At 41.5% G+C, this 14,600-nt stretch overlaps 1 protein-coding gene across 1 annotated transcript in view; it reads right to left on the bottom strand.

Annotated features, from left to right (window-relative positions):
• The window catches only part of poln (polymerase (DNA directed) nu), a gene marked incomplete at both ends in the record, with an annotated part of 62,796 nt that overhangs the window by 19,653 nt on the left and 28,543 nt on the right, over nucleotides 1–14,600 (bottom strand). The window contains 3 exons of the mRNA XM_080519012.1: nucleotides 2,311–2,393; nucleotides 5,736–5,847; nucleotides 14,198–14,275. Coding sequence (XP_080375138.1) covers nucleotides 2,311–2,393; nucleotides 5,736–5,847; nucleotides 14,198–14,275 — 273 coding nt within the window. The remainder of the gene's footprint in view (nucleotides 1–2,310; nucleotides 2,394–5,735; nucleotides 5,848–14,197; nucleotides 14,276–14,600) is intronic.

Raw genomic sequence — 14,600 nt, 5'->3', positions numbered from 1 at the left:
CTCGTCGTTTGACGAATTCCTCCGCGGGTTTGAATAAACAAGAGCGGCACCTGTGAAAGCAGGGAAACAAAACGCTTCTCTTCTTTTCAGGCCAGAGTTTGGATTGAAAAAAAAATAACCCGAGGGGTCAGAGGTCTGTCTGTCGCGGCCCCCTGCTGCTTTCACACTCTCTATACGTCTCTCCCCGACCCGGGGCGAAGATTATAGAGCATCTTCCTCTAACTCAGTGTTTTTCAACCACCGTGTTCAACACACTGGTGTTTCCGCGAGATCTAGTCAGGTGTGCCGTGGGAAATTACCCAATTTCACATTTTTTTTCTAAAAAAACATTTGCTCGAGTCGTCGTGTATAAATACTCTTCGCCACTAGAGGGCAGCACAGAACTTTGCCGGTGAAATGTAAAGTGACAGACGTCAGTGTGGTTCATCTCCACCTCCTGCTACCATCTTGTATCAAAGTACTGTGTCAGTGACAGTGATGGAGAAGTTTTTGAAAAGGAAGAATGTGAACCAGGATCTCAGCTCTTCATCCATCAGGTCCAGGTTTCACACTGAGGGAGGCACTATTAAAAAAAGACATTGGGAAATACTTTTTTCTGTACTTACTTTTGATAAAACCTTGAGAAAGACTTTATATTGTTAATAGAGGCGACACCTGCACTGCCAACACTGGTATTATTTTTTACTATAGTATGTTTATTGTACTTTATTCTACACTTTGTTCCCCCCATCATAGTTGAATTTCCTTGTATTTCATCTTACTGTATACTTTGCTCCCCTTCAAACTTATACTTTATTCTAGTCTGTGATTTTTATCTTATTTTTATTTTAGTCCTATTTTACTTTTTTTTTTTTTTACTTATTATTACTTTCTACTGTAAATACTTTTGGCCCTTAGAATTCTTGATAGTCATTGTATATAAGATTCCTCTATTTTTATCTGTTTGCACATTTCTTATCTTTCCTACTAATGAGTCCTTAAGAGCAGAATGTAACAAGTAAATTTCTCCTTTGTGAGATCAATAAAAGCTTTTCTTATCTTATCTTAGAGTTTCAAATCTTAACATTTCCAGGTGGTGGTGTGCCTCCAGATTTTTCCCCAAAAAAAGTGTCTCGGCTCAAAAAGGTTGAAAAACACTGTTAGGACTTTCTCACGTCTCAGTAAAAATGTTCGTTTACAATAATTAAGCTCTAAAGACACATGTTTTCTATTACATGAGGCTGCCGCGCGTCGTTTTTGAGCGTTTCCTCCATTTCCATGGAAACGGGCATCATTGTCAGACAGCTCAGCGTTTTCACTGGAGACGTTGTGGTGTAAACGCTCTCAGATTGTTTGTATGGAACTCGCCGCCCTCCTCTGCTCTCAACATCTGCCCCCCGTCAGTCCCGTGCTCGCCGTCGCCCCTCCAGACTCGTGAAGCGCAGCCCGACGGCTAACGGGAACACAGACGCCTCTGTTATGCAACCTGCTGGCTTCTGCAGGCCTTAACCCTTTCAGGGACGACTGACCCCGTTAGGACGCTTCTTCTGGTGCGCGGTGAATTAGTTCCGCTGGACGTTGGAGTCGGAGACGCTCCGGAACATTTCTTGAAACTTATAACACTTCTGTGATTTGTTTCCCTAAAAATAGGGCAATATTAAATATTAAAATATTAAATTATTACAAACTATTTGATGAAATGCAGCGTAATTCTATAAAGATAACGATAATGTGTCATAGAACGTTTAAATTCCCAGCAATTCATTCTGAAATTACGCGAATTAGGTCAGTTATGTTATAAATTAAAGGCCTAAAATACAATTTGATCTTGTAAAAGTCACAATAGTTTGAAAAAAAAACAAAAAACCCACTTTCTTCCAAACAGTTAATCTAATTTCTTTTTGTTTTTAATCGACGTGAGAAAGTAATAAGCCTCACTGGTGTCATTACGAACACAAAACAATAAACGAGTCGTGAGCAGATAGAGTGACTTGGCGTTTGGGAATAAAACCCGCCGAAGCAGCGTTTCCATTTTAAATCCACTGCAGACGACGGGAGGATAAACCAGATGTGCAGCTCGTCCACCAAGAGCCTCCCGTGACACCGATTTGCGTCGCCGCCGTCATGTGGACCCGAACCGAAGTGTGAAGAAACGAGTCACGAGTCACGAGTCACGAGTCACACAGACGAGTGTTTCTCAACCGAGACCTCGTCAGGTGTTGCCGTGGGAAAGTATCCAATTTGAAATAAACCTTTCATTCATGGATGTAAGTTACAGTTAAAATCATTAAAGCTCATTAAAGCGCCTAGCGTCGGGAGTCATAGACTGACCTGCTCCGTATACGACGGAGTAAACGATGCGTTTGGCGTGTTCCCGGTCCCTGGTCGTCACCTGGTCCTCGCTCACCCCCTTCCTGGAAGACGGAGGTGGAAACAAGCGAGGAGTTACCACACAATCACACGTCCAGCGTCATCACAGCTCCATTTTTCAGTATAAAAGCATCACGACGACACTTTCGTGAAAAACTTTTGGACATTTTCGGCTTGTTTTAGTGCGAAGTACAGGTTGAAAGTTTGACTTCAACCAATTTCTACAGTGAAAAATCAAAAAAAAAAAAAACATCAGCAACCATTAGTTTTCATCCGTTCAAGCTTCCTGCTGTGGAAATCAGTGATTTGTCTATTTCCTGAATTCATCTCTAATTTCTTAACTCTTAACTTCTTTCATTTGTTGTCGTGTTTTTGAATTTGTGTTGTGTTTTTCAATTTGTTGTTGTATTTTTCAATTTGTTGTGTTTTTTAATTTGTTATTGTGTTTTTTCATTTGTTGTTGATTTTTTTCATTTGTGTTGTGTTTTTGAATTTGTGTTGTGTTTTTGAATTTGCAGTTGTGATTTTTCATTTGCAGTTGTGTTTTTCAATTTGCTGTCATGTTTTTGAATTTGTTGTCGTGTTTTTCAATTTGTTGTCGTGTTTTTCAATTTGTTGTCGTGCTTTTCAATTTGCTGCTGTGTTTTTTCATTTGCTGTTGTGTTTTTTCATTTGTGTTGTGTTTTTGAATTTGCAGTTGTGTTTTTTCATTTGCAGTTGTGTTTTTTCATTTGTTGTGTTTTTTCATTTGTGTTGTGTTTTTGAATTTGTGTTGTGTTTTTCATTTGCAGTTGTGTTTTTCAATTTGCTGTTGTGTTTTTTCATTTGTTGTTGTGTTTTTTCATTTGTTGTTGTGTTTTTTCATTTGTGTTGTGTTTTTGAATTTGTGTTGTGTTTTTCATTTGCAGTTGTGTTTTTCAATTTGCAGTTGTGTTTTTCAATTTGCAGTTGTGTTTTTTCATTTGTGTTGTGTTTTTCAATTTGTTGTTGTGCCTAGTGATTTGTTGTTGTGGTTTGCACTTCAGGGCCGCCGTACGTTTGTGAGAAACTCGGGTGGAAACGCTGAAAACGACGTATGTTTGACTCAGTATGAGCTCCAAATCCAGTGTGGGGGAAAGTGTGGGATGTGAGGCTGGAGCGGCGAGGAGGGTGTCTGCGAGGGAGAGGAAGTCAAAATGAGACTGGAAAGGCAGACAGACAGTTACGTAATGGGACTTTAAGTCTGCTACAGTGGTGGGGGATCGGGGGGGGGGGGGGGGGGGGGGGGGCACTGCAGATCACTGTTCACTTCATTGTCTTCATGTTTCTACCAATGTTAAAAAAAAATTATTAATTAATAACTGTGACCAAAAAAAGCTGCTGCTTGTGTCTTATTCTTAGAATCTGAGTAAATAAGTTCTGTGTTTTTGCGCCTTTGGTTTGGAAAAGATTCTCTGATATCGTATATTGTCGTGTGTTGTTGCACATTTTCTCATATGAGGTCTGATACTTTCAATTTATATCTGATTAATGATCACGACACAGTTAAAACGAGTAAAAAATAGACACACTGGGAACATTTTCACTTTGCATTATGAGGCGGAATGAGGATTTTATAACCCTATTAGAAATGCAGTGAGAAATAGATCCAATATATCCACATTTTCAGGCTATAAATCATGAAAATTGAGCCATTTTTGGTCAATTACCCAACATTCTCACTCATTTTTATACAAACACTCGATGGAGTTTAGTCATTCACTGACCCTTGAAATACTGTCTGCAGTGGGAATTCTAAAATTAAAAGTATTTATGTAAATGATGAATAATCTCCAATCTTTGTATAGTGAGTTTTAGATGGAGTCCACATCTGGTCAAGCGAAATTCATCCTGGGTTTCCATTGCCCCCTGCTGGATTATTCTACTGGAGACCAAAAAAATAAACTGTTTTAAATGTAAATGCCTCTTTTGGGCTTTTTGTTTTAACAATATTTTTAAATAATCTTTGTTTTGCTGCAGTGAGCTGGATTTTTGCCTCAGTTTAAAGAACCACGACGCATTTTTCTTAATGGAAGTTTGTGCAATTTAAAGCAAAATGTGACTGATATTTTCACAAAAAAAGAAGAATTATATAGGGAGGAAGTAAGTTTCTATATTAAAATGAAACCTGGTTGAGGTAGAAACAGATAAATTCAGTTAATTCAGCATATTACGCTACAAAACACCACAAGCTGAGATATCAGCGATATCAGCAAACTAGCATTAGCATCGTCTGTAAAAATCTGCAAAAATACCCATAATGCAACAGCTATAGGAGATATTTCACTGTCACAACTCCCACTTTTGTAGCTTTAACGCAAAAAAAAAAATAGCACATCCCGAAAATGTCACATTTAATGCACTTTGACGAAATTATTTTATAAAATACAAAAGAAAAGGAGCAAAAGCCAAACTTCACATTCGGTATTACGTTAATGCTGACGCTATATATTTACCGATTTGATTCTATTTTATAACTTAGGGCCTACAGTTATAGACAAATAATTTCATTGTATGTTGTATTTTTGACGTTCATGACTTACCAGCGATGACGAAAAACTAAAAACAAACTCTGGAATAATTCTGTTAATGTATAATAAATCACAGAATGCACCGTTATCGTATTGTAATTTGTATGTTTGTCATGAAATTTGGACCAAATATCTATTAAAATCCATTAAATACATTTTAAGGTCAAATATATAAACTAAATGAACTTAACTACCTTTTATTCATCTCTTAAGTTTTAAAAGCAGACGATGAAGCAGAAAAGATGGATTTTAGGATAAATTGTGACTCTGGCCCGCCGGTGGTTGGACAGATGGAAAAAGTAAATAAGCGGCCATTGTTCTCATACGTCTTCAATGAAAACTCGCCTCAAAGAGATCAAAGCTGATTGATTGATTCGATTATAGAGAAGGAGGAGGACTGTGAAGCCTCAACGGGCCTGTTACCGTGGTAATGTGGTTAACCGCCAGCCCGCCGCGCCACACCTGACGGTGACGGATGCTGGGAGTGTGTGTGTGTGTGGGACACGCTACATCAAAGAAGACAGGACCTGTGTGTGGGTGTGTGTCGTGGCGGGGAAAACGCACGCTCACCAAAAAAAATACTTTACAAAACGCGTAACAATGTGGTGATGACCGGAGCGACCGGCCCAGAGGTGTCCTGCCCGTGGAAAAGAGGCAGAATGAGGCAGTCTGCACGGTCGTCATGGCAACAGGATTATTAGTGTTTGAGGAGAGGGAGCCGAGAGGGAGAGAGAGAGAGAAACCCCACAGAGCATCAGCACTCACCTTGGCGAGGAGATCGGGGAGGGAAGCGTGTGTGTGTGTGTGTGTGTGTGTGTGTGTGTGTGTGAGACGAACCACTGAGAGGCCAGCATGGTGAAGACGTCCGCCTCTGGGCTGGTGAAAATGCGGAGCAGCTCAGGGTCGGCGGAGAGGTGAGCCAACAGACGCAGCTCCACCTGGCAGAAGTCTGACAAACACACACACACACACACACACACACACACACACACACACACACACACACACACACACACACACACACACACACACACACACACACACACACACACACACACACACACACACACACACACACACACACACACACACACACCCGTCAGTTCAAAGTACACTAAACTGACATACACTCATTTCCTGAGGAGTTTTCGCAGCGTCCCAAATATAGAAATCAACACCAGACACTTCCAGTCGTATTTGCTGGAGAAAATAAAAGCGTAGATGCGTGTGTGTGTGTGTGTGTGTGTGTGTGTGTGTGTGTGTGTATGTGTGTGTGTGTGTGTGTGTCTCTGCACTGCAGAGCTAATGCTTTCTGGTGGCTTTCATTTAGACCTCAGACCACCACTTTGATTACTTTGATCCACGGTGAGGCGTTCAAAGTACAAACTTCATCTTCCATTCAGACGGCGGCGTTAAGCGAGGCTATAAAAGTCTGGCCTGCCTATTCAAGCAGGCGGAACAATTTTCTGCTTTCAGTCTTGATTATAGAGAAGCGTAAAAAGAGAGAAATATTTCTCTCCACAGCAGCGACTAAGAAACATACATTTTTGATTTGCTCTTTGTACACTGCTCTCCATCCTCCAGCCCAACACTAGTGTTATTATCTAGAATATGACCTTCTTAAAACTACAACAAAGTCGTGTGAGTCACAATTAAAAGGTCCAATTTTTCAATTCTACCCCTGAATTTACACCGTGTTGGTTTTTTTTGTTGCTTATTTTGTTTGCAGACTTCAACAACGTCCTGCCAATTCTTTCAACAAATTAAATGGCAGATTATTTGAATTTCTTCCCTGTTGTCATTTCTATAGATCTTCTATATGTGCGATGTGACGAAATATTCAGATGCTGAACAATCTGGTCGACGTGATTTGAATCTAATTTGCTGGATCCGCTTCACGCAGAGTAAATCTCGACAGTAGATCCGGGTTATTAAGGAAAAATAAAGACACCACAGGAAACGTGGTGAGGGGGATGCCTTGTACACAATGAGAATTACGGGAATTTAGCTTTTGCAAATTTTTTTTTAGATATATATATATTTATCTGCTGTAAAGGGCTGCTGTGTGATATTGATTACAATGAAGCTTGTTAAGATCTGTACTTACACAGCTTTTCACAAACTTCCACTGTTTGCCATTCACCTCTAATCAACACTGCCCCCTACATGCTACTGCTGGTACTGCAACATTTTGTTATCGATAAGCTTCCAAGAGACACAAATAGGTTTGTATTCAGGGCTGCTCAATTAATCACATTTTAAACGTGATTACCATTTTGGCTCGAGGCGACACATTTAGCCCGAACGCACCGGCGCAAAGCTACTTAGCGGTTTTAAATTTCCTGAAAAAGTTATGCATGTATGGCACCTGCCGGAAACTAACATATATTGATGATGCTAATAACGGTGTGTTACACCAATGGTTTAGGTTCCGTGTCATTTTAAAGCTAAGTATGCTAACGGCGGCTAATAGCATTACTTAGCTTAGCTGTTTCCCAGGACGGCCAAATTATCAACATATAATGTAAAGCAACATGATTCATTATTGTGGTTTATATTAGTATCTAAAGTTATTTATTACTTGATTTAAAAAGACTGAGTGCAGCACAACAGTTTAGTTTTTACTACATTACAAGATTTTTTGGAGATATTTAATAGTTGTTTTTTTTAAACATCTTCAATAAATGGTGTTCCAAATTCAAAGACATAATCGTGATTTCAATATTGCCCAAAATAATCGTGATTATGGTATTTTTCCATACTCGTGCAGCCCTACTTGTATTGAAAGCAGAATATGCATAGAAAGCTCTAGACGCCTCTATGATGAGCAGCATTAGGCGCTAAAAGTGAGTCGCGCGGTAAAACATCCAAACGACGACAGAGGAACACGCACGAGTGGCCAATGCATGATTTTTACCAGCACTTCTTCATAGAAAACAAAAACCTCCGTCAAAAAGCCCCGGGAGAGTAAATCACTTCAGAAACCTGCTGGAGGCCTGAACGGAAGCCGGGAGATAACCGGAGGCTCCGGCAGATAGAAACTCGGCCGTTCGCGACCGACTGCACCGTATAACAGAAACGCATGACGATACGGCAACGTGGTGAAATTGAGAGATTTTCACTCCGGATGAAGCAACCGGCTGTAACGGGTCTGTGGTAATGTGGGGAGAGGGAGAGTGATGACAGATGGGAGAGATGGGGAAGGCGAGGGCGAGAGAGGGGGGAGGGGGTGGTTCACGCTTCGATGTGTTAAAAATAGTTCCTGCTGCATCGAGCAGCATCGGGGGTTCAATTCGGCGTTTTAGCCTGATCTGGGGTCAGATCAGTCAAGTCTGGCGGTAAATGGGGAAGTTACTAAGAAAGTCTCTCGGGACGACTCGCGACCTGGAAGGTTGATGACGTCTTATTGTGCAGCTCGTCTTACATAATCAAGTCTTGATCCAGTCGTCCAACCTGCACCCGTCATGATCGCTGCACTTCTCTGTATCGTAGAGTTAGAAACTTCAAATCTGTGGCTTCATCGCGTAAACAAAAACTACTTTCATGTCTTTATTATTTGGATCTGAATCTTTAATTCTCCATCAATGCCTTTCTTGGGTGATGGGAGCTTTTCTGTGTCGTCCATACGCAGCTTTTCTCCAACACTGTTTCGGGCGGAAGGAAGGCTGAGACCAGAGTTCTGGAAGAGTTGGTGCTTCGTGTGAGGTTGAAGCCCGGTTCAGTGCGTTCTGATCCCTCCGTTAGACGGCACAGCACACTAAGTTCAAACAAAACAAAAATGGCCGAGAGCTGTGTGCTTCAAGGTTGTCGCAAGAATCCAGTGACTCCCAATACTATTGTCGTAAAGTACCCCATAAAAACCAAAAAGTTTCTTACTTACTCAGGCTAGCCATTGTACCTCTGGATTAAACAGCAGAAAGCGTCATTTCAGCGGCTTTACCTTGGTTTAACAATGGTTTTGAAATTGGCTTCGCGGTGCAACTCTTTGAAAAAGCTCCAATTCTGTCTCCACGGAGGAAAATTTGATCCTTTTAAAACTGCAAGAATTTGCCAGTCTATTCTGAAATCTACATATTAAAGGAAATCAGATATTATTATATTTGCAAAAAAAACCTCAGTCACCTGTATCTGATATATTTTTATTCAGGATTAAAACAATTTGTATCTGGAAATTTTAAGTTTACGTGTCTAAAGTATCCCTTCACATAAGTTGGACACCTTTATTGTGAAAGGTGTTGCGTCATGTGACCTCCACAGATTGCATTAATGTCGGGGGTCAAATTCTGACCAAGGGCAGTTTTGAATGTCATTTTTTTGCCAATCGAGGGTTTTTAGATCCGCCTCTGTCAGTTTTCATATTTATACTTTTATTTTTAAATCCCATGGCGGCCGGATTAGACCCTCTGGGGGGGCCGCTTCTGGCCCCCGGGCCGCATGTTTGACACCCCTGTCTTAGACCCTCCCGTTTTGTTGGCCTCACCCTCCAGACTACCCAGGACCCAGAAGGCCACGCTCCCCGACAGATTGAGACATGGCTCATTTACTTTTTCAGACTGGGGTGGAGGTGAAAGATGAAAGGGGTGGGGGGGGGGGGGGGGGGGGGGGTTGGGGAAAGAGACAACGGGTGCTGGTTGTGCTGAGACGAGAGCCGGGGTGAGTTTCTAAAGATATCACCCCATTAATGTTTTATGAGCTCCATCATACTTCCTCCAAGCGTGGCTGGCAGCCGCAGAAACATATTGCTGACCAGGACCAGTGTGTGTGTGTGTGTGAACAAGGGGGGGTGGGGGGGGGGGGGGGACTGGGCCGTGATGAGGAAATATGCAGGATGTAAAAGAGAGAAGTGGTTTATACGATACACAAATCTCTGACCTTAAGCGAGCCCCTCCAAGGTCTCGCTTCCAGCGCCGGCCGCCTCTGTGATAAAAGCGCCACAATCAGGGATCCTTGCATCGACCCACACGAGAATAACTCGGCCCTACAGTAAGGCTCTCTATAAACTGACTCCTGAAACTGGAGCTGTTGAATAAAATCCATATGGAAACACTGAGAAAATAGAGAATATATTTATATATATATAGACGCTGAAGCACGTTGCATTGCCAAACATGTCGGCTGTTAATTAACCGACTTACTTCTGATTGCAATTAGATTGCGGGAACTTTGTTTTTCAGGTAAACGCATATTTTTTCATTTTGACTATGTTTGAAAAGTGAACGACTTCAATTGTCCCGCCTGATGTGTCGTTATTTTCATACTCCATAAGGAGGAAGAAGAGAAAGTCTTCTATCTTTATGTACCATGTAGGTTTTTTAAAGTCGTTTTTGGTGAAATGTCAGACTTTAAAATAGTTTTAACATCATAAAATGTCCCTAACCATATTTCCCTGACGATAAGTTGTACTTGTTTTATTTGTTTGGTTTGTGATGCAATTTTTTTTACTAAGAAGCGACTTGTATTTCGAAATATACCAGCTGTGACCACTAGATGTCACTGTGTGACAGCAGAATGCCGCGACTGTAGCACAGGGGGAAAACAAAAACAACGTTTAGCGCTGCATTTGACTGTCAGAGAAACGTAATTTAAAGTAAAAACAGAAAACAGAAAGGGAGCAGCAGAATCACGATCACCTTCAAAAGATTTAAATAATTAAATATTGAAAATCCCCTTTAGGCAACTCGTATAATATCAATACAAATAATTGGGTAAAAAAACAAAACGGTGAATTCTGCAAGAATTTCATTTATTATTTCTTCACCATTTTTTTATTGTGATTTTTTTTGTGTTCTTTGAACCATTTTCAGGCGTTAAATAAATGTCGATTGATTAAAAAAAAAAACGAGTTTAATTGTATATATTGTTTTATTTTTTGGTTTATTGTATATTTTTGGTAAAATCCAGGCCCGGTTTACGGTCACCATGTGGGAGTCTGTTCCCACGGCAACTCGGGGAGGGGGGGAACTTTTCAAAACTCCCTGGAAACGGGGAAAAACACATCGCGACAGCTGCAGTAAACAGTCCTGCCCACGAGCGACTTGGTAAACAATAACAACAGCGTCATGACTCCCGGCTCATATTGTCTTTTAATCAATTTTTTTTTTTTTTAATGGCCGCCGACTGAACGTTACGTCAACATTGGTAATTTGCCAGTCAAACTCATGAAAACACTTCACTGCACTGGCAGAAACTTACACAGGATTTCTAAAGTGTTCTAAAGTATTTCCAGCACTGAAGCTCTATGAAGAAGCGAATGTGTAACTGGAAGAAAAAAAAAAGGACGATAAATATGCGAGTGCGAGGCTCCAGTGGTCTCTCAGACGGCGCAGTAGGAACATGGAGGGGACGAAAGCCGTGTCTCATTTCTTTTTAATGCCACCATCCCCACAGTAATGTGAACGGCCCTCGGAGACGCCGCACGGCGCGGCGCGGCGCACTCCAGCTCAGAGCGTGAAGGTTACGGATGAAAGCTTAAGAGCTCAGCTCCGACCTGCACACTCAGAATATGAAATGTCCCCTGTGGGCCGCGGTTTGGTGCAGAGAGGCGGCGTCCGGGGCGGACGGATCGACCGACCGCCGCGCAGGCCGGCTAGCGGCCACGGCATACGTGCCGGGGCTGGGATGGCGAAGGATTTTCGAGAGCATCGGGGGAGGAAGTGACAAAATTCCAGGTGTAGGGAGTTATTCCCAGTGTCAGAAACCCTGAGGTGAAGTGTGAGCCGACTCCAGGATTATTAGAAATAGAGGATAGAAAAGAGAGAGAGAGAGAGAGCGAGAGAGAGAGAGAGAGAGAGAGAGAGAGCGAGAGAGCGAGAGAGAGAGAGAGAGAGAAAGACTCCTCCTTTTCCCTCCAAAATCAGCGCCGTCACAATGACAGACGACGTTACGCAACCGCTCTTAACGTTTTTGCTTTACCTTTGATCTACGTCATCCGGCTTTGATGGTGAAACCCTTTGAAAAGCTTCACAATGTATTTCAAGTAGTTCTTGTCATTGCAGTGAAGTGAGGCGGGGGGAAAAAAAACCTGCAGAGAAAACCCCCACTGCATATTAAACAACTGTATTTGGTGATTTCTTCCAGTTCTTCCAAATTAAAATCAAAGTATGGCTGCTTGTGCAAATAATAATAAGACGCGACAATTCAAACTTCTCATATATTGATAAAAACACAGAAAAATGCCGGTTACACTCCAGAATTAACTAACTAACTGAGTATGATGTAATGTGTCGGGGTATTTATTAGCAAATAACCTTAAATTGTGGTGAATATTAGACGTGCAAAGCGAAACGCCACATTTAGAAAGACATTTTCAGCATTATTTCCACCATATATTAAAAAAAAGGGCCCATAATGGTGTTGATGTTTTTGTTTTTTTGAGATTAAGACAAAGTTTACGCAATGTTTTCAAGTCAAAATTCTCAACTTTTTTTTCTGCAATTTGAGTATTTATTTAGACAACAGCCACTGCAAAGGCAACTTTTTGAAAATACACTGCAAACACTATGCATTTCTGACTTGAAACACTTTGATCGTACTCTTTGATCATATTTAATGTTTAAGAGTTTAGGACAGCGGCACTGCAGTAGTACATGTCTCCTCCACGAGATGCAATAGAAATGAGTCGGACTGAATTTTATTGATTAATTTTTTTTTATAGAGGGATGACGTGGGAATTAAGCCTGCTTTTGTTTTCGTTTTTGGCTGCGCTCTCTCTCTCTCTCTCTCTCTCTCTCTCTGCAGCTCCCACACACTCTCCCAGCAGAAAATACATACCCGGGCTGACAATCGCAAAAACAAACAGACACACACAGGTTAGTTTAGGACTGGGAGGACGTTCAAAATGTACCACAGAGAACCGTTTGTCTCATCTTTGGCCAAATGGGCTTGATAGTGGAACATTTCTTGGCAGAGACGATGACTTTGGCTCTAAACAAAACAAACTAACAGAAACATCTGTCACAAAAGCTGCTCTCTCGCTGGGACGTGGAAAACCGACAGAATTCAAGTTTTCAAAAATAACCTGAACCCTTTTCAGGAGTTGTGGGGCTCACAGACACGTCTGGTGAAAATAAGACGTCTCAGACCTACTTTCTGTATATTAGACAGTGTGAGAAATGATTCCTGGACTGTGGAGAAACTCCACATTAAACTTTTAATAAAGGGTCATCGAAAACCGTAAAAAATGTTTTTGTATGTTCATTTAAGTCATGGTTTTAAATTTTGACCCGGAAAATCTAGTATGTATTCAGTCATTTGTTGCCTCTAATAATGAGTCTATAATGACCGTAACAGATTTTTAAAGGGGCACGTAGCATTGTCCAGCATTAGCATTGTCCAATATTAGCATTATCCAGTATTATCATTGTCCAGCATTAGCATTGTGAAATATTAGCATGATCCAGCATTAGCATTGTCCAGTATTAGTATTGTCCAGCATTAGCATTGTGAAATATTAGCATGATCCAGCATTAGCATTGTCCAGTATTAGTATTGTCCAGCATTAGCATTGTGAAATATTAGCATGATCCAGCATTAGCATTGTCCAGTATTAGTATTGTCCAGCATTAGCATTGTCAAATATTAGCATGATCCAGCATTAGCATTGTCCAGTATTAGTATTGTCCAGCATTAGCATTGTCCAGTATTAGCATTGTCCAGTATTAGCATTGTCCAGCATTAGCATTCAGCATCCATAGAAACATTTAACTGAGTCGACACACCCATCCCTTTTTTTTTTTTTCCCTGGAGTGAAGGTAGTAGTAAGTTGAGTTCATAACTGTTGACACATTTTTTTTTTACGTAACTGAATGTTTATTTAATAGTTTCGAGGCCCTATGCACAGTATTTGACTTTTCACAGTAAGAGCTTCCAGAAAACTTTTAAATATGACAACTCACTATGAGGTCAAGACACATTTATTTGACTTTCTTTTTTTTTTTCACTGGACGGTTCAGCCTGGCATCCGAGTCCATGTGTGTGTGTGTGTGTGTGTGTGTGTGTGTGTGTGTGTGTGGCTCTCGTCGTGCTGCCGGCCCCCTGCTGACCCCGGTTTATCTGTCGGGTTATGTAAGAGCGCAGCACAGTGACGGGCCCTGCAGACGTCCTCCTGTCCACTAACAAAACCCCCCCAGACTGACAGTCGCAGCTCTGCACTGTTCCACCGGCGTCACTTCAGCCTCCGTCAAGAGGAGGATTTATAGATTTGGACGGACGAACGCGTCACAAGTCTTCATGTGCAAGAAGCTAAAACCTGACGAGGTCATCATGTGAACAATGGCTCTAGTTATGTAAAGTAAATCTACCTGCAGCCAGGAAGCTCCAGCCCTCCGGGGGCACGAACATGGAGCGAGGATGAACCGTCACCACCTCCTCGTCCTTTCCTGAGGGGACCAAACACAGAGCCCTGAGGAACGCCGCCGCCGTTTTATACGTCCGTACAAAACCTGGTTTAAACGATGAACAGTTAAGCTGATGAAATATTTGATGAGCCGCATGGATTGCAGCGGAATCGTTTTTAATGCGGCTATAATGACCTTTAATTGCATAGAAACCCTAAACCTAACCCTAACCGTAACTCTAACCCTAAACCCCAACTCTAACCCTAACTCTAAACCCTAACCCATAACCCTAACCCTAAACCCTAACTCTAACCCTAACTCTAAACCCTAACCCATAACCCTAACCCTAAACCCAAACCCCTAACTC

The sequence above is a fragment of the Blennius ocellaris genome (genome assembly GCF_963422515.1).
Source record: "Blennius ocellaris genome assembly, chromosome: 23".
Classification (NCBI taxonomy): Eukaryota; Metazoa; Chordata; class Actinopteri; order Blenniiformes; family Blenniidae; genus Blennius; species Blennius ocellaris.
Note: the sequence above shows the minus strand (reverse complement) of the source record. Positions and strands in the feature narration are given on the sequence as shown.